The 21,967-nt window shown below is 38.9% G+C and overlaps 1 protein-coding gene across 1 annotated transcript in view; it reads right to left on the bottom strand.

The window, feature by feature from the left end:
• cntnap5a (contactin associated protein family member 5a) overlaps positions 1–21,967 on the bottom strand; it is a 140,390-nt gene that overhangs the window by 102,157 nt on the left and 16,266 nt on the right. Inside the window, exon 2 of the mRNA XM_036561924.1 lies at positions 6,155–6,265. Coding sequence (XP_036417817.1) covers positions 6,155–6,265 — 111 coding nt within the window. The remainder of the gene's footprint in view (positions 1–6,154; positions 6,266–21,967) is intronic.

Below are 21,967 nucleotides of genomic sequence, written 5' to 3'. Positions count from 1 at the left end.
GTAAACAAAACCCATTGTGGTTGTCAAATGTACAGCACATGGATGTTTGGTTGCTTCTGATTGGTCCAACTCATCTGCATGCAGGTCACAAAGTCTGCTATTAGGATAAATTTCACTTAAAACCTAAAAGAAAATTTCAACAATTTTTCATATTTTCTTTAAAATTCGTTCATTGAGATATAAACAGAGTCATTCAGAGTGGTTTGGTGTGAAATGATTCATTGTATAGACTCACCACCACAGTGGTGAAACACAAATATAACCATTTTATTTACTATCCAAAACCACCAGTGAACCTACACGTGTCTTCTGAGTCTTTGTATGTATGACGATGGTAAAATAGTGGAAAAACTGATAAATGTGTTTTCTTTGGGGACTGTTTTGCCTGCATGTACCACTCTTACATATTTTTAGACTAAAATCTTTTGTGAAAAGTACCATAAAACAATGTCTCAGGCATCAGGCAGCATACTCATAATCATTTTGTGTAATAACTTTCTATGAGATGGTTTTACGAGGCATTAAACTCTTCAGACGTCTGGTTCCTATCACCACCACTATGAACAATTCTGGCTCTGCTAATTTGCATAGTACACAGGACTTCACATAAATCCACTTTGTTTACATCTTAACTGTTTAATTACGCAGAAATAATTATGCAGGAATTCCCCTTTAAGATAACATTGTTGATAATGCAAGTATATAAACACATTCTATAACCTACTTTACAACCTTTTGAGGCATCAAAACGCAAATACAAGTACAAAAGCATTGTCAACAGATCACTAGGCAGAAGCTCTTTTTTTTCTACAAAAGTTTGCTTATTTATCTATTTATTTGGTGTTTTTTCTTTTGCACAGTATATTTAATAACTGCCATAACAAAGTTTGCACAATGTATCACAGCTACAGAGGAAGATATAAAGCTACCTCATACAGCTTTCACAGATAATCAGCAGACTGTTAGCACCCTCACATGTCTGACTAATGCAGAGAAGGAAGGCTTTCCGTAGCCTAATTAGACTTTTTTTACACCTCCCTGTGAACCCACATCATTCCATCGCAACTACTGTAGGATTTTTTTCCACGGAAACCTTTTTTGGAACATGGAACTTTTATGGAAATTGTACAGTTAATCAACACCTATTGAAAGCTATGTTTGGGTGTTTGCTCTCATGCATCACATTAGATATCTTCAGCACTTGCGATAATTTGCACTTTTGCTAGTCTTGCTAGATGAGCCATCAAGCCACTATTTACAAAATATTTATGCCGGTTGATTCCGCTTACAACCCTAATTCCAAAAAAGTTGGGACGCTGTGTAAAATGTTTAATAACATCACTATCTGTGAAAGGTCTGGACTGCAGGTCCGTGGTTTCCAAAAAGAATTTCAAATTTTGATTCATCTGACCACAGAAGAGTTTTCCATTTTGCCTCAGTGCATTTTAAATGAGCTTTGGCCCAGAGAAGACGGTGGCGTTTCTGGATCGTGTTGAGATACAGCTTCTTCTTTGCATGATACAGCTTTAACTTACATTTGTGGATTGCACAGCGAACTGTGTTCACAGTCAATGACTTTTGTAAGTGTTCCTGAGCCCATGCAGTGATTTCCAGTACAGAATCATGCCTGTTTTTAATGCAGTGCTCCCTGAGGGCCCGAAGATCATGAGCATCCAATATTGACCTTCGGCCTTGTCCCTTGCGTACAGAGATTCTCTTAATCTTTTGATGATAATTTGTACAGTAGGTAGTGGGATATTCAAAGTCTTCGCAATTTTACATTGAGGAACATTTTTCTGAAACTGATCCATAATTTTTAGACGCAGGTTTTCACAGATTGGTTAACCTCTGCCCATCTTTGTTTCTGAGAGACTCTGCCTCTCTAAAATGCTGTTTATGCATGTGAGTTAGTTGCAAATTGCTCCTCCAGCTGTTTTTCATTAGCACCACTTACTTTTCCAGCCTTTTGTTGCTCCTGTCCCAACTTTTTTGAAATGCGTTGCTGCCATCAAGTTCTAAATGAGTTAATGTTTTTCATGAAATGGTAAAATGTTTAACTTTCAACATCTGAAATGTGTTCTATGTTCTATTGTGAATAAAATATGGGTCTATGAGATTTACAAATCATTGCATTCTGTTTTTTTTTTTTCACATTTATTTACATTTTACATAGCGTCCCAACTTTTTTGGAATTGGGGTTGTAAATCAATTGTATTTAAAGGTCAATTTCTGAAGTGGACTATATATTTCATTGGAAGTCATTTTGTTGTCCCTGTCACTTTCAGACTTTGCAAAAGGTCTCTTCAAACATCAGCACTATGTCCCCTGCTCTACCTACAAAAACATCAGGCGCTAAAGGTTGAGGGTTTGTTGATGATGGCAGCTCTGACAGTAAGTGTTGTAGCTACAAGCCAAGCATCTTGTTGCTAATTTATCAGTGTCACCTTTTTACGGGGCTTGCATTTAATGAAACATGGAAACTCTGCAACAGGAGACAAGCACTTCTGTGCCTCTTGTGGCCTAGAAAGAGTTTCTAAAGTATGAAAGTATTTACACTGGGGTGGGCAGTATGATGATATTTATCATTATCATGATAAATTATGCTACACTGTGTTCAAATGCATTTTTCTGAGCATAACGTGGACACTGTCAGTAGTTTGAGAACATTGACCAACTGCATGCTTCATTATGAAGAGAGAGTAATTAGGCTGTTTAATTGGATTTAGTCTGCTGCAGTGTGGGAATTGTTGACCTAAGCCTTGGGTACACTACATGACTTTTAAAGTCTTAACAGATTATGCAAAAACTTGGCATCTCACACTATCCGACTGGCTTTTGTAGACTTGAATATTGGGATCACACACTAAATGATTAGGAATCACACACTACTTAACTTTTCAGCTGTTGCTGAACCGAACAGAACTCACTGAACTCGCATGAACTTGTGTTTTCTCCCTTTAGTAGGAGGTCCAAATAAACAAACGTGGAGCTGCTGCTGCTGTTTTCTCTGCCATTTGTGCTAAAACAGTAAAGAAGCAGCAGATAAACACGTTTAATTGAGGCTCATGGATTTAAAAATGCAATCTGTGTCATATATTTAAGAGTTTTAAATGTACATAAACTCGATTCTGCTTGTGCCTTAAACTCAGCTCATTAAAAAGCTTCGCTCCATATGTAAAAGACTTTTTGCCATTTTTCTTTGTTTATTTGTGTATTTTCTTCTTTTGTGCTCTCAGTTTTCATTGGCTGTTGCAGGAGACTGTTCAGATTGAGTCATTAACCAGTTTACACTAGATTACACTCAGAGATGGGAAAAAATCAAACCTGTTTGAGAAACTCTGACTGGTCTGAAACTCAATTGGGAGGCCAAAAATTTGAGTCTGCGCCCCTCAAAGACTACCACTGCTTTTCTCTCCAACTGTCCACTCCAATTGACCCAAAATCTGTAGTGTAGAGCCGAATAGCACAGACTCGGCCAGACTGAGAATTGGGACTAAAATCGGGGTAAAAGTTGTGTCGTGTAACCCCAGCTTTAAACTCATTGGGCCAGATTCATAAAAACACAGTGGTAAGAACAAACAGCATGGTGGTAACATGATTGGCCATTCATAAATGAGGACAACTAGCAATTTTTGACTGCTTGCATGATGTGAGGCATGACCGTGCCATTATGTTATTTAAACATTGCAGTATTGATTTATAATACAACACAATCCTGCAAAAAATTCTGCCTTCTTTATATGTTCAGCATGATAAATGCAGTTTGCAGAGCCAAACAGCTACTTTAGTGTTTTTATGCCAAGTGTAAAGCCACCAGGACAGGACAGTTGTTCTTTTGAGTTGTTGGATGATGTGTAACAGCTGACAAGTGTTGTATTGTTACACGAGCATATGCATATGACAGAGAGCACACTTGTCGCAATTATTACATAATCGCCTAATTGCAAGTATTTGAGATGATCGCAATTATTTGAGATGACTGCAATCATTTTTCCACAAATGTTAGATCTCAGTCATATTATGCTTCAACAAACAAAATGTAAATAAAATAAAGCATTAAACAAATATATTGAGATGTCATGGGACAAAAACAAGGAAAGGTCTAACTTTGTGCTCTAACATGTTTAGAGGGTAGCGCTGAGTAATCTTTGTTAATTTGTTAGTTATGTAGCTAATTCTAACATTTTAGCATCTATACTGGGAGAATTCATTAATTCATTAATTCATTCATTCATTCATTCATCATCTAAACCTCTGATCCGTTCAGGTCGTGGGGGGGTGGGCAGGAAGGCAGGAAACACCCTGTACAGGTTGCCAGTCCATCACACGGCAGACACAACGTCACACACACACACACACACTCATTTACACCTAGGGGCAATTTAGTATCTCCAATTGGAATGACTGCATGTCTTTGGGAGGAAACTGGAACACCCGGAGGAAACCCACACAGACACAAGGAGAACATGCAAACTCCACCCTTCTTGCTGTGAGGTGACAGCACTCCCCGCTGTGCCATCATATTACCTTACGCTGGTGGAATGAGAATGAGATTTTTTTTGCTTATATATTTATATATTTTTGCGTATTAACAGTACAACTAATGGCTACGAAGTAAAAACAGCTAGCCATTTAGGTGGCTAATTACCCAATCTGGCCACTTTAAGCTTAAATGTAATTATTTAGATGACAGTAATCATCAGCCAAAAGTTTGTGATCATGAGAGCCCTACAGTATACTGCAATTCAGAAATGTGGATATGCTGCAGTCCCTGTTCCTTATGAACGTCTGGCCCATACACCTTTAGCTTCCATGACCACAGTGTTCTTTTTAATGAGATGATGTTGCATTTTGAATGTTGGGTGTACTAAAGAGTACAACAATTTAAGATCAACATCAAAAGCCTACTGAAATACACTACGAAATATATCTACATTACTGAAATACTGAATTCACCATTCACTGTTTTCAATAATATGAAACCAATTTGGTCGCAGGTACATTTTGTTATGATGCCTTTACTCTGTAACTTTTCAACTTCTACTTTGTAGGAAGCTGTAAGAAATAAAGAAATGAGTCCAGAGCTGTAGATAAGTCTACGATGACTGAGAAAGCTGTACAAAACTGAAAATGAAGTTACACTGAAATTAACATCTGGAAAGCCATGTTTTTAAAAAAGTAATCAAATGTTGTAGCAGGTAAAAGGATTTTTACAGTATATATAATTTAATGACTTCTTGCTGTTCCCAAAAAACTGGAAATATTGAACAAAACAACATTCTGGTGTGTAGCTTATAGTATTTCAGTCTAGATTGTATCATTAAAAATTATATATTTGTACTTTGGTACAAAGGCACATCATCTGCGTTTATAGCTGAGTTGAACCAGAGGGGCGCTGCAGAGGCGGAACTGACCACGATAAAAATGATATTTTTACAGTTTGGAAAGATGTGTTCACATTTTAAGCAAGGCTGGCATATTTTATTATTACAGATCAGTACGTTTCAGCTGTTAATGAAAAAAAGGTCTTAGGGTGGAGTTACTCTTTAATAAAATTAGCTTACAGCTGTGGCTGTAGCATTAAAAAATGATGCAGTAATACTGCTGACTGACCAAGTATTTTAAAAATATATGTTACTTTTCAAGTTAGAAGCAGTTAGAAAGCTAACGAGACTCAGCCTGGTAGCCAGTAAGCTAGCGGCTTGGACTAACAGCTGTTAGTTTACTTCCTTATAAAATTCTTCAGCATTTCATTATGCTTTTATGATCTTTTAAAGAAAGTGCACAGTTAATCAACACCTAATGCTTGCTTGTTTGCTTTTCGTCTCAGTGCTGCATCACATTTATATCTTTAGCACTTATAATGATTCACACTTTTGTTGTTTGCTGCTCCTGCTAGACACGAAGTCATGCAGTTATTCTCCAGTTGTTTTTTCAAAGAAATGTACTGGTGAAAATTCCGTGAACTCTACTGTTTTTAAGGCAAACAGTTCTGTGAAATCAAAGGTTAAGTTCAACAGTGAACTAGTCTTTTACCCCCAGCATTCATATCAGGAACTACACTCTTTCAGGGTTACAACAGAACCGAAACATGGAATGACAGTGTGGTATGATAATGTAACATGGGCTGAAACAGTAAACCCAGCATACTAACCATCTCTTCTGTTGAGCTTGGCAAAGTATGCGGCCCGACTCTCTGAAAAATGCGAGGAGCTCTGGAAGGAGGCTGCAGGCAGTCCAGACGTTAGCGATCCATCGCAGCTATCTGGGTGCGAGAAGGAATGAACGTTAGAGAAAGAGCAGAGCAGTTCATTACCAAGCAAACACGAGAAGCCCTTCAGGGCACTGCAAGTCCACTGCCTCAATCGCACCATACATTCTGTTTGATCTCCCGACATCTTAGCATCAACACATGGCCATATGTCCAGATTAGGATTTCTGAAAGTGCTCCAAACAACAGTATGTCAGCAGTGGTGTGTCAAGAGGGAGCAAAACATAAAACAAACTCTTGTAAATGCCTCCACTTCAGGATGATATATTGGCTCGTAGACGAATGCTTTTGTTTTGAAAACGGGCTCCAATTCATCTCAATGAACTACATTATGTGACTGCCGTCTCAGGAGGAGGCGCGAGGCTTTGAGGACTGATGAAACAACATGAGAACCCTCCAGATGACCGACAACAAACTCCCTGCAAACTGTTTGAAGTCATCCGTTCTGGTCCGGAGGGAGAGGAGCTCTTCTTTCATCTCTCTCATTGTTAGGGACAAAGTTATTTGGAGTTCAAACAAAGGAGCACTGCCGGCATCTTGTGCGGACCAAAGACAGCTTCGATCCTCGCTCGCTCGTCACCTCTCGTTAACGTGAAGGCCTTTTTGTCTGATCGACAGAACGGCAATCTGATAGCAGGTTTTTAGGGAGGAAAACAGAGAGAGGCTTGGAATGCAGAGCGAGAGCAAACAGGGAGAGCTGATTGCGCGGCCTGGATTCCAGCGCGAGTGCACCAGGCCGTGCCTGTTGAGCTGGCAAGGCCAGGCTGTCTTGTCAGTCATCTTGTCAGACTCTCACAGTTCACTCATCACTCCTTATTGTGGCTTTCACTCGCTCTCCCTCACTCTTCTCATTATCTCCTTCTCTACTCAGCTGCCTTTCTCCATTGGCCTCATTAGAGCATGTCTTTGCTCCCTACACTGATATTGAGGTCTCTGCTTCTCATCTGTGCAAGCAGTCAAGTCAACTTGTGGGGGGCTATTGGACATGATGCCTTTTGCCAAAACAGTTCTGTAACATCAATTCTACTGTTTAACACTTTGGCTTGTGTATTTTGTATGACGCTGCTGTCGGAACAAACAAACATTTTCAAGTTTGTCGTTTTTTTAATTTTTTGACATAATTTGAAAATACCAGTTGCTCTTCACACTATGTGTAAATTTCATGATGTATGGAGCAAAAGAAATGACCAAATGCCCAAAATGACTTGGAAAAAATTCTGTTTCCATTGACTTACATTAAAAGTAAAGCATGTTTTTGCCTCTCCTTTAAAGTTCTCATTTTGGAGATACAAGGTTTCGTTGTGACAGCAGCAAAAATTACATTGGTATTATGCTCACATTTTATGATACCACAAACATTGCAATGTTCAACACATTTTTCAATACAGAATTAGAAACTTTTACATTCATTTATTTTTTGGTCAGTCCCAAAATTTTTTGTTTTTGCAATTCCCACCAATTTCTCAGAAGAACAACAGTTCAAGGTCTGCGTTACATGTGTTGCGCATGTGTTTGAAAACAAACAAGCTTTAGAAGTTCATTTGCAATCCGATCTTGTGGTCCTTCATAAAGTGTGGTTCTGACCTTCTGGCTGAAATGAGTGAGAGAGGGAATTTTCTAACATGGATCAATCACTCCCAGTAAACTGAGGACTCTAAAGCGCTATTCGGATGGGTTTAGTTATCAGTAAGAAGGTGGGTTAATGTCAGTTTACCACAGGACACCTGTAATGTTTATGAGCGATTCAAATGGGATAAGACATCTTAGTCTAAATGACATAGATGTGTGTGGCTACTTGATTTACACACCATCTTAAGAATCTGACTTCAGCTTCGTCAGTCTCCATTTCCACAGGATATGATAGCGTTTTTTACCGACACGTCAATTAACATGGGATTAAAATAACCTGGGGTTATTTTTATGGCTTGTTTTACAAAAGGTAAAAGCCGCAAAATTATTTACTGATGCGGGGGCGCACAGCCGGTAAAAATGGTGGTGCATTCGGACAGAACTAACATTGCTGAGAAACAAGGGCAATAATTACATTACACCACCTCCTCATGTAAAACTAATCCTGTCCAAATAGACTCTCTACAACTGAGAAGTGGTGCAAATCGGAAGCTATCAACATCCATTTTACACAAGCTCTTTTTTCGCCCCTCCAGAATTGGCACTTAGCGGCAGTCTGAATCTGTTTGAAGTGGCTGCAGCTTATGTTTTCTCCACAAGCCTGAAGTTGGCTTTGTGTTCACCTGTTCATATTTTCTGTTCCTTTGCTCATCGTTACTGTATTTAACTAGGAAACCAAAGCTGTCCCAAACAGAGTGCAAGGATGATTTTGCTTGTTCCATCTTGGAACGAGTTTGCTCTCTCTGCTTGCCATTTCAACCAGCTTTGCTAATCAACCATACAAGTAGGCTGATTCTTCTGTTTTTTATGTTTGTGGTTATCACTTTTAGGAATATTGATTAAATATAACAACAGAAACCAGTCCTGTTATCATGCATTTTATTGCTTGAAATCTACCTATATTAGATTAACAGCATGTATAATCTTGAAACCTTCGCATGGAAAACAATGAATATTAACATGCATAAAAAACACATCTGGCCAGGATTTTTAAATTGCCTAAAATGTCCAGGACTTGGCTTTGCTTTCACATTGACATTGAAAACCAAAATGTTGTAATATCACTGCCCTTTATGTGGTAGACTGGTAGACTCCCTGGCAAGCACACCACACTAAACCAATAAGAGTTCTGGGCAAGGCTCCTAACACTACATGTGCCTCCTTCTGTAACATGATTAAAATTGTAAGTTGCTCTGGGTAAGACCATCTGCCAAATGCATGATTGTAAATTACATAAGGAATAACACAGTTTAGTAGCAAATTACATTTACATTCAATTTACAATCTGTGTTAACAGGTGTGAGTCTTCACTCATTTCAATTTGCTTTGATGTGAAGCAGTTACAAAATTATGGCAAAACATAAAGGATTTTTTTCACATTCTTTTCACAAAGTAGAAGAATAAACATAATATTTTTCTACTACTTACAAAGCCATTTAAAAGCTGTATTTGAACAAGAGGGCTACAATCATGGCTTTTATCATAGCAACATACAGCACGCTGACGCTTGGCTTCAGTGTGGTTGGTTGCTTCAAAATGTATTAACTGCGATAAAAAATTAGTAGTTTATGGCTGTGTTCACATTTCAAGCCTCATCACTCAAATCCGATTTTTTGCTCAAATTCGATCTCTCTGACATGATGGTTCACACTCGTTTAGGTAAGTGATTCAAATCTGTCATTAATGTGGACGAACCGGCGTCCTGAAGTGACCCGCATACGCACATCCTACTCAGTAACGTCACGTGAATGAATTACGTGCGCCACGTGCATCATCAGCAAACAAGCTAACGAGCAGAACGAGCCTTCACTGTGAAGATAATTAACTCTGAACAGCTCTCAGCTGCATTATTGGAGCGAGATGAAGGTGAAAAGGTGGGATGTGTTGCTTTTCCACCGTTTGCAGGCTTTAACGTCTGTTCGGCGCTGCTGCCACAGTAACACTGAATGATGGCACACGCGAAGTGGAAAAAAAAGCACATGAATCCCAATCTGAGCGTTCTCATTAAGGTCGCATGGCCACGAAACGGATACGTATCTGATCTAGGACCACATATGACAGTGGCTCAGGTCGGATTTGAAAATATCAGATTTGCGTGTCCACATAGTCCTAAAAAAACATCAGATCTGAGTCACGTTAGGGCAAAAAATCAGATTTGTGCCACTTCAACCCGGTAATAGGAACATAGCCTAAGATGTTATAGCGTGTTATTAACATGTTAACTCTGACAACGTCATGACTATAAAGGTTAATTACTGTTTATCACATCAAACACTGAGGAAAACATTAGAAATCTCAGGGTCAACCACATCTCAACCATATCTTTCAGCCGTCTGTGGTGTGGGAGCAGACTTCTCAATCGAGAATCATTGATATTCAGGGAGGACTGGCATCAAAGAGCATTCCTCAGCTTGTCCACACCACCTGTTCTGATATTCTCTGTCTGTTCGCACCTGGTCCGCGGCATGTTTGCCAGCCTCTGTATGTTTCTTTCCATGGGCTCTTAAATATTTTATTTGTTTGTTTGTTTAATTTTTCTACTGACTTGAAGATAATACCCTGACTTCGTGATGGCTCAATATCTATAGGTAGACAGGTCAAGAATGTCGATAGCATATTCTAAGTTGAGTGCTACAGTCAGTAAGAGGTCATGTACCAGCTCTTGTCTGCTGCATAATTTCATCTACTGGTTACTTTACTTATTGATTTATTGACACAGGGAGCTGTCACACCAATTAACATTTAGCAAAAGGTCCAGGCAGGTCCTAGGATCTAAAGAGCTCTTCAGAAAAAAGGCAGATGATACAAAGGGCTATAATGGTAGATAAGGGAAACCTTAACAGTGGTGCGAAGAGATTGCTCTTAGTGCTACAACAAAGAAGTAGCTATACAGATACTAGTAGTAACATTTAATAAGTACACTCTCAGAAAAAAGGTACAAAACTGTCACTGTCAGTGACTCTTGCCACTGGGGTGGTAACTTCTCAGTACCTTTAGTCAGGGAACATAACTGTACCTTTTTATTTTGTTCTGTTTTAAAACTTTAGGTTATGAAAAGGTAAAAATATGTACTTTTTGCATGGAAACATTTATTTAAGGTTCACAACTGGATCTTAAAACCACTGTTGTACCTTTGAGGGAACATTTACATTGTTTGTACCTTGATGCATGAAAAATGTACCTGCACAGAACCTTTATTTCTAACAGTGTATATAATATAATAAGAGGTCATAACAAACAGAAACTTGATCATTATCTAATTGTTTGTCAAAGACTGCTAACAATTATTTAACTGCTCCATATGCATTACTATAAACCACTTACTCATATATGCTACATGTCATCACTGTCCAAAGAAAAACAAATATCTCTGAAATAGTAACTTTACAGGAGAGGGCAAAAGCATTCTTACCTTTCAGTGTAAGTCAATGTAAAGAGATTTATTTCCATGTGATTTTAGAGCATTTCTATTTGTCTATTTCACATGAAATTTTGACACAATACACAGTGTAAAGGACAGCTGGTGTGCTGAAATGATGTAGAAAAATAAAAATCAGCAAAAATGGAGATACATGGCTTCCTTTGGACAGCGACGATATGCATTACTATAAACCTCTTACTTATACATAATTAATCCACATTTTTAAATTACAGAAGCAAAAATTTGTTAATAATTATTTAGGTATTTGATTAGCTATGAACTCATGACATATTAAGTAATTACTAAATATTTTGCATAACAAATTCACAAATCACTATGAATAGCAATTGTCTGTGTTTTAAGTGATTGGGTAGTTTCTGTTGTATTGCTATTTCAAGATGCAGAAACAACTATTAATGTTTTAAAATCATAATTAAGTGGTGAATATATAACATTTATCACCAACTGAACCCCAATTATGTAGTTGCGACTGAATTTTATAATGTATTTAGACAGTCGTTAGCAAAAGTTTCAAATTAAATGTTTTATTGGTTTTCCAAGTGAAAATTAGTTCCCCTTTAGAGAATACATACATACATCATCTAAACCGCTTATCCTTCTGGGTCACGGTGGGGTGCTGGAGCCTATTCCAGCTGTCATTGGGCGGAAGGCAGGATACACCCTGGACAGGTCGCCAGTCTATCGCAGGGCAGACAGTCAGTCAGACACACACACACGCACACACACGCACACACACACACTTCAGCATGTCCAATTGGCCTGACTGCATGTTTTTGGACACCGGAGTACCCGGAGGAAACCGGCAAACTCCACACAGAAATGACCCTGGTCGCCCAGCCGGGAATCAAACCCAGGCCATTCTTGCTGTGAGGCGACAGCGCTACCCACTGCACCACCGTGCCGCCCCCTTTAGAGACTATTACGTCATGTGGTCCAAAAGCTCACTCAGAATTTTATTTGGCAGTCACAGATATGAGAACAACGTTTAAAAGCTGTCATAATTATGTCGCCTGACCTTAAACAATTTTCTATCCGTCCAGTTAATTATCATTAGTGCTTAAAAAAGCATATATTAACTGTTTAATTAACGACTGACTAAGAGATGTAAAGCATCACAAAGTAATAAAATAAAATTCTTCACTGCTTTTTTCTTTAAGACAGATGTATTATATTAGCACCCTGTGATGGACTGGTGAGCTGTCCAGGGTGTTTCCTGCCTCCCGCCCAATGAGCACTGGCATAGACTCCAGCACCCCTTGCAACTCAGGAGGATTAATGGCTTAGATGATGTAACGTGTATGATATTAGCATATAAGACATTTATTTGAGTAATTCATACTAGCGCTGCATGTAAGTCCAGACTATTCTACACTGAATTACAGCATGTGAAGTCATCTGGTTCAGCCACTTGCAATTAAATAAGTGCACAATTAATTGCATATTTAATCACATGTTGAAATTCAGTGTAAAACTCTGAGAATGCTTCTGTGTTTAATTCCGAGGAAATTTATTCAGAACCACATCTTGCTACCACACCTAATACTGCTGTTCCCCAGTTTATCTTAATGGGCTCCAATAAAGAACCTTGTAATATAGTGCAATAACTTAAAAGTGCTTTTTGCATTGCTTGGGCACATTGTTGCAAAGGCAGAATACTGATTATAACAACGCTGGTGGCTCTCAAGTGATAACTCAAGCACTAATGTAACATCAGAATTTACCAGCAGAATGACTGCATTTGGTCATAATTTTATGCAAAGTGGCTTTTTATGGCATTTGGTGTTACAATTGTTTAACATACAGGAGAAAGCTGTAAACAAGTGGCTAGCATTAGATCAGCTATACAGGACTCTGCAAAAGTCCACATTGTATTTATTTAATTTCCAGTCAAAATTACCATTAAGTACAAGCTATTCAGTTTTCAGTGTCAGGGAAAAAATCTGATTAAAATCAAAATATGTATTTACAGAAAATTTCACAGAGGCTACTAAATCTAATATAATGTTGTTCAGTATTTAGTGTGTCCACTCTTTGCCCTCATTACAGCTGCCATTCTTTTACAGGAGACTCACTTTCAGTTCTTCAAAGGATCTCCAAAGTTCCGTCTTAGAAGTTGGTTTAGCATTGTCTGCTTCTCACCATCCAAACAATTCAGTGATGTTGAGGTCTGGACCCTGGAGTGGTCAGTCCATCGCTCTGAGAACACCAGCAGCTTCTTTGTTTGATGTGTCTGTTTCCTTTTCTCAGTCAGGGCTTAAAGAGCTACACATCCTTTCAGAGCCATAGTGCTGAGTGTCTCACAGTGGAAGGATGGACAGAAACACCAGTGGATGTTTTCAGATCTGAATCAAGAGTGGAGCTTGATTTTCTCCTCTCTCAAAGATGAAAGCTTTAAGTGCTGTTTATCTGAGGGGGACAGTTTCGGTGTCTACCAGTCAGTCCAGGTGGTTGTTAGGAGTCCCATTTTCTCTGTAGCTTTTAATCATGTTTCTCAATGCCAGTTTTGAAAACCCATTTTTTTCCCTTTGACGTTCTCCATTCTTATGCAAGTGGATTATCTTATGTGTAATCATGGTTTCTGACTTTTGCACAATACTACACATTACAGCTTAAGTAATGTGGAGAAAAACACAAAAAACATGAAGCTTTAGATTTATTGCATGTGTAAGCTGAGCTTTACTCAAGTCTTAACATGCCGTTCTCTCTGCTGAGCCTCAAACACAGAAATTCTCCAAACGTTACATAATATGACGACACGCTCCCAGTGTCTCCAAACACCTAAAGGATTGGACAGTGTAACGGTTGTTACTCAAATCTAACTGGACAGCCGGGACATGGTGGATTACTTATAGCTGTTTTCCAGTCAAAACTTTAAGATGTATTTCAGCTTAAAAGAGACCTGACAAGCTGAATAGCCGTGGAGGGATGATTTCAGTGCCTGCTGCCTGAATCGAGCATCAAGTGTGCTTGGAGCCAAACAAAACCAGTATTGGCTTTTTTGTCAAACTCTGTCTTACTCTGTAGATCAGCAAATAAGAGGAAAGGATGTGGTAGAAGCAGGCTTTTGTGTGTGAACATCTGGGTGACTTAAGTGAGTATGAGCTTTAAAATCAATCTGAAATCAAAATTTACCTTTTTAACTTGTTATTTTGTGTCGATGATCATGTTAAGCACAACTATTTGCATTAGGGATGCATCTGTATCATTTTTTCAAACGTAGTATTAGTAGATGCATGGATAAAGTTTACAATATATTTGCTCAGACTATACGCAAAACCTTCAGTTTGATTGACATGCTGTGATGTGGGTGCTCACGTTGCACATGAAATGCAACCCCCAGAGACTTCTCTGCCCTGTGCACGAGTGCAAAAATGTTGAGAAACTGTGCTGTAGCAGCTTTGCTAACCAGACAGTGAGGACAATACCGTCTCTCTACAGCCTATTTTCTAAAGAGAATTTAAAAAATAGACGTATTAACATTTATACCTTGCAATTCTAGTCAGTCAAGCAGAGTAAAGTCGGCATATACACACTTCGATTCTTCAAATGCCAACTTTTTGCCTCTGTTTTGCTAGCCTACATGTCTCCACTCTTTTGGGGAAGTGGCTGTGATTGTGTGTGGCTAAACAGGCTAAAATTATAGAGTATTCCTGGCAGGAATTCACCAAAGTGGAAAGTTTAAAACAACCAATAACTTCGCTTCCCATTGCCACGGAGTCAGCAACACTTCACTGCGCGAGCAGACCGTCTCTCACTGTCGGCTTGAGTCGTTGATAAGCATGGTAGCATACACTAGGCTTACGCCACATGGTATCAGGTGGTAACGGATGTTGGTGTTGGGGTATTTTTTGCGAGTATGAGTGCCACACATCCCTCCAGTCCCTGTTAAGCTCCCTATATAAACCCCTTCAGTTTGTTTGCATGTCGCAAAGTATTGCCTTTGTTTTACAGAGCCTTACCGAGCCTTCCGGTCAGTTAGTCCGTTTTTCCGTGTATGACCATTGCTTTGTTTGTTTTCAACTTTGTCTTTTGCCTAGCACTCTTAGCACTTTTGATATTTCTGGTTTGGACAATGCTTTTTGGACTTCGCTCATGGTTACTGTTTTCTGGACTTGGCTTTTTAACTTTGTACTGGTTGACCTTGATTTTGGAAGCTCCTTTTGTTAATAAACCTATTTTACAGTTTGGTCTGCAAGCGTCTGAATTCTGTCTGAACCTGACAATGAGTAAATGAGCATAGTGTTGGATGGATACCTAACAGTATCATTATCGATGCATCCCTATGTCATATCCCCCCAATAATATCCCACCTCCAATTCCCACCTTTCATTGAGGGAAAATGCTCAGATAGCTGAGAGACATTCCACGATACCATGTTTTACCCTGAAATACGTCACAGAATGGAAGGAAAATGCATTATGATTTCCAATTCTTGATTACTCTAAAATCAACACACACGTAACCACTTCATCTAAAACATTACATTTAAGGGGAAGCCTTGAGCAGCCCTTCTCGCTCTCTTTCAAGGTTTGTCCAAGGGAGTTTACACTGGTGCTACAGGGAGAATATACTCAGCACCCAACCACCTTCAGTACAGGGATGTACTTTTTTTTCCTTGGTTAGTTAAATGTTTAAGGAAAAAAGAAAGAAATCACAAAATTGATCTCAACATGCCATTGCTTTTGCCACTCTTTCCATTACGAACAAAACTATCCATTTTATTCATTTATTCACTGACTGTTGGACTACTTACTCCCTTCACCTTCATGTATCTTGATCTATACCATTAATATTGTGTGTAACATATGAGAGAGGTCAAGCACTGTCCAAAGAGAAGAAAAAAGACAAAACTGTGAGACACATTAGTGAGAAATAGGTTTCTGGGTCAAGAAACACTGCATAGAAGGTTATTGCTATGGAAACGATGAGAAATACATGTCCGTACTTTGGTAATCAGGGTTAAAACTCAGTGGGTGTCTTGACTGTATTGTTAGATGGGGGAACAGTGGGTCAACATTTGAAATATGCATGGCTAAAGCAAGGCTAGAGCCTGCCCTTTATATTTTCGGAAGGCTGTCTGTGATCTCAACCGTTCCCTTTTAATGCCATTGTTTGTTCCAAAATGGCCTGTGTTGTGCCAAGTCTTCAATAATGACTCTGCACACAAAACAAACATGTCTAACCAAGGACAACATCCATCAGGGATGTGCACACAAACACGCACCAGTACACACATAGGCAGTCCATGACTCCATAGAGAGGGAAGGTCAAGCATGAAGAGCGCCTGGCATTGGGATCACCTTGTCCCCTCTTCCTCTCAATAAAGCCTCTCGTATGTACAGCTCCATCAAGATTTGCTCTGGCACAACCATGCGTACCGCACTGAGGTTGTTTTATGTTCCCAAGGATGAGTTCATTTCTAAATCAATTCCATTGCTAAATAGCAGACCTTCCTCTTTTCCTCTCAGGGCCATTTACAATTCATGTACATCGCAGACTCAATTTACTGTTGTGTTCATTAGCCTGTGTTCACCAGCCCAGCCTCAGCTACAGTATACAGCAAGCAAATTACATCTCATCTGAAAGCAATGGTCCTGAGACAGGGAAAAGAGACATGCTAGGATAATTGAATGTCAATATTTACACATGGGGATTCTTAGTCAACCCAGCCCACTATTGATGTATACCGCTAAAGCGATTTCTAGTTAAATACATTTTAATATACTTTTCCTATGTAGTCTGTTCAGAAACACTGGGGAGGTTTGCGAAAGAGATAGAGATGAATAATGATTAAAATGGCACCAAAACCTTTGTAAAAAGGCAAATCTAGGGCTGAAACAATTATTTGTCGCTATCAACAACGTCGACGATTAAAAAAATGCAAATATTTCTGCTGTTTATTTGTCAGTTTCATGTTCAACGTGATGTGCAACTTGGGCTGATGAATTTGGGGAAAATATCTAGTAATGTTGTGACTGCGATTTAATTTGCGATTATTTTCTATAAATTAAGGTTCAGGTCTGTTTTTTTGGCCAAGAAGACCAGAATATCCACCCTTGTTTTGGCTAGAGGCTTGACCCCTAAATGTAGTGTGCGAGACTGCCAGTAAGTTGTGTTTATGATGTCACAACACACGGAGGTTTGGTTGGATCTGATTGGTCTAACTTATCTGCTATGGTTAACTTTCCTGACCCAAAACTAAAGACTACGTTTACAACTGTGTGAAAACTGTGATTTCGATATAAAAATGATTCATCTTTCAGCCCTACGTCCAACCTAGAGTGACTAAACGACTTAACCTGAAGAGGACAGCAGTTCACTTAAGACAGTGTCTGTGAGCAGACAGCAAAAGAAAAAGGACAATAATGACTGAAAACGAAAGTCTGGGAATGTTTTATTACAATGAATGACAAAGTCTTTAGCTTTCCAACTGGCTTACGTCACATGGTATCAGGTGGTATCGGATGTTGGTATTAGGGTATTTTTTGCGAGTATGAGTAAATGAACATGGTATTGGATGGATACCCAATAGTATTGGTATTGATTTATGCCTACTTCATATCATCTAATTTTTCTTGGTGGTTGTGACTTTTGACGGCTTTCAAAAACATCCTCTGATTTCTGATTATGTCACCATACACTAATAGGCAGGGCAAAATAATATTAATCTCCCACTTCCACCTATTAGCTTTCCTTGGAAGCACAACATTACCCTCCACTACTGGAAAAGAAAACATGCTGAACCAGCAGAGCGGCTTTTGATGAACAGAACCTTGTCATTTTATTGTTACATCGCTTCATATTTACAGGCCACATTGAAGCCAAATAATCAATTATTAGTCGATTTATTTAAATGAATAATTGAATGGCAAATATTCATTTTGCAGCACTTCAATAAGTATTTGTTCTTTCATTCTGAAAATATGAAGCCTTCATCAACCATTGGATGCAGTAATGCACTGCTTACATATCCCCACAGACAAATCTAATGCATGCTATCCCCCGCCTGGAAATTTAGGCAACATATGTTGAGCTATTTACCTCCCCCCAAGTGCGAGTCCACTTTTGACCTTCATGCAAATTCAAAGGCAGGCATCCTGTTCTTGTGATGCCTCTTTGGGAGCATAACTGCTTCTTTCCACACTTGTGAACAGTCAAAGTTCATTTACAATGACAAAAAGCAAAGATCAAGATCTGTTTGAGGACGTTTCTTGAGGCTTGCGGTAAAAGGGATTGTATAAGCGGAGGTCGTTCAAAGAGAATCTTATACGACTGTCACCGATGACTAAGAGAAAAGTAATTAACTCGCATCCTTGTGGAATGAGTCTGAGATGTATGACCTACCACAGGCAGCTACTGACAGCATGCGCCATTGACATTAACAAGGTCGAAAGGCAATAAACTGACTCCTACAAAGGCTTAATTAGAGAAGTAGCTGTTCTAGACTTTCTCTGAGCTCTGAAAGCACTGAGTGCTATTTAGAAGAAAAGTCCCAGTCGGAAAAGGTGCTTCCTACACAAGCAAAACTGTCACCATAACTTTGTGCTTTGTCACCACATCCTGCCCACCCTAAAGGCCTGGTGGGGAAAGTATGACACATTTGAACAAATTAGCTGAGACCGCTCCCAAATTTGTACCCATGACGAATGCCAAAGCCCTAAAGGGGAACGACAAGCATCCCACAAAGACAGCAAGCGGCAGTGCTGGCTCTCTCAGCGTGCTCTCTGAGGTCCGCAGTTAATCCCATGATTTAGGATTATATCATGCCTTCAGCACGGAGCGGCAGATTAGAAGGACATGGATCCAAGTGCATCGGAGCTCCTGGTCCTCCGCTGATCCAGGATCAGAGCGCCGAGCGGCTCTCCTCATTGTTCCTCTGCTGTTAGCCAACGCGCTGCATAAAATGCGAGATAATCCAGAGTGGAGCAGGCGAGGACGTGGCCCGTAACTGGCAGCCGTGTGATTAGAATGATCACTGCACTCCAGCCATCTGTGCGCCAGGCACTCTGTTCACTTCGGTGCAATCGTTCAGCTTCAAATCACAGCTGGACCATAACCAGCAGCACATCTTCTGTCAGAGGTTTGGGGATATCAAGCTTTGCTAAAAGTTTGGTAACACTTTGTTTTGATGCTTTGTAGATACTCAGTCTGTCTTTAACTAACACTAACATATATATACATATATATATATATATATCACTGTTGTCGCTGGTGTCCGTTTTCCATTTTGCCATTTCTTTTGGTCCATTCATCATGAGATTAACACAGTTAATATGCAGTTCTGTTTGTTAAATTTTGTGAAACTCTAATTTAGTCAGGATCCCTGCTTCTGTTGAACAATCTTTGTGAGACAGACTCCAGGTTTGTGTTCATTAAAAAACATCACACGTGTAAATATCTGTTTCAATACTACCTTGGGATATTATCCCTATTGTTATATCTCTACATTATATCTATTGTTGTGATGTCATCTCTCATCAGCTCTCAAACTATTCAGGTATTTAAACAAACTTTGAGGAAAAGGATTTTCAATAAGTTTTGAGAAGAAAATTCTCACATTAGAATTTAGGTAAAACCTACTTTTTGTACCAAAGCAAGGCAAAATATGTCCAAAGTAAACTTATGTTTCATGTTAACAAAACCTTTTTAGGTACTTTTTCTTATTATGTTAGAGTCGATCAAAGCTACATGTTCTTTATGAGAGTGAATAATTCTATATGCAAAAAAAACACACTCACTCTGCTAGAATATACGCTAAAAACCTTAGAATTAACTACCTATCTACAAATAAACAAACACCACTTGGCGCTACCCTCTAAACATGTCAGAGCACCAAGATAGAAGTGTTTTGTGTTTTCATAAGCCTCATGACGTGTCTCAATAAATGCATTTACTGCTTTACATTTATACTTATTTGCCTCAAACCAACACACCCAGTTCACATTGTGGTTGTTGTGGCTTTATATAACTGTGAACTTTTCTGTGGAAAATGCCTGCAGTCACCTTAAATAACTCCAATCATCTCAAATAACTGCGATCATCTCAAATAATTGCGATTAGGCGATTATGTAATAATTGTGACTAGGTTGGAGAGAGCGTTACAATATGAAACATTCATCAGGGCCGTGGCCGGGGGAGCACGGGAGTTCATGCGACCCGATGTGACTGTGTTTAGATCGTTTTTCCGCCCAGCAGATGTCTCTAATGCAGATTTGAAAGGAAAGTGAAGAGGATCAAGCTGTTTTTATATGTCTAAGCAGACGTTTATCTGCTCACGTCCATTACGCTGATAAAAAACAAAAAGCATTAAAACATGCTCCTCTGAGATTACGTCAACCTTTCTTTGACACTCGCAGAGTCTTTATCTCTTCGCATCACTGTCTCAGCCATTTACCCGCTTTCGCCAGGAAATCTCCCAGGCCCTTTTTTCCCTCCGACTCATTCTATCTATCTTGATGTTGTTCTAGCTCACCCTTGCTTTATTCCTCCATATTGCTCACTCTATCTCTCTTTCAGACCTTTCATGGGAATGATGCAAGAGGGTACCATGCAAACTGTCACTGGTAGCAGCAATGTGTTCATTTTAGCACAGTGTGATTTAAACCGGGTGTGTACTTTATGGAATACGGTACGGAATTGCACTGTTGGAGAAATATTTTCTCCAAGGGACTTGTTGACTGGCTTGCTGACTAAAGTTTGTTACTGTGCGCATTCATTTTCTCCACCTCTGCATTTGCTGGATGCTTCTGAAACAGTCCTCTGATGCATCTCTCCTGTTGGTGAGGCCACTGACTCTGAGCAGAACTGGAGGAGTTAATGAGTGACTATTTTTAAACCACTGGTAAATCAGTTTTAACTGTCACAAGAAATGTTAGAGCAGTTATTTTGAGATTTACCAAATTGGGGTGGGCAATATTATGACATTTTATTGTTATTATGATAAATTATGTCACAATACACTTTTCTGAGCATGTTGTGGATATCTCTAGGACTTAAAGAACAATGGGCCTCATTCACCAACTGTTTTTAGGAAGTAATTTCTCCTTAAAGCCCAAAAAGAAAAACTTAGCAAGATATTGGTGAATGAGGCCCATTGACTGATTGCATGTTTCATTACAAAGTGAACATAATTAGGACGATTTAACTGGATTTATTTCAATGTAGTTTGTAAAACATTAAATTAAAATCATTGTAGTAGGTTTATTATTATTATTATTATAGTACTTTTATAATTGGCACTACAGGTTCTCTTTTGTCTGTTCAAACTTATTAAATCTAATCTCAGAAATCTGTCATGATGCATATTGTGTATCGTAAAAATGTGATATATTTTTCCATATCGCTCAATACTTTCATGAAATTTTCCAGTGTCCATACAATAATACGATATCACAATATACAAAAAAACAACAATAGAACAATAATAATAATATTGTTGCATGTTCTCTAGAGGCTTCCTGAGTTCCATTTTTATGGAACCAAACCAGAGATACCAAGGTTAAAAAGGAGTTAAAAAGGAAGCCCTCGTGGCCATTTATAATAAAAGTGTACACAAACTTTTTTTATTCTTATTATTCGATATTTCACATACTGCAAACCACTATATCTGATTAAGCAGGACCAGT

The sequence above is a fragment of the Colossoma macropomum genome, unplaced genomic scaffold (genome assembly GCF_904425465.1).
Source record: "Colossoma macropomum unplaced genomic scaffold, Colossoma_macropomum, whole genome shotgun sequence".
Lineage (NCBI taxonomy): Eukaryota > Metazoa > Chordata > Actinopteri > Characiformes > Serrasalmidae > Colossoma > Colossoma macropomum.
Note: the sequence above shows the minus strand (reverse complement) of the source record. Positions and strands in the feature narration are given on the sequence as shown.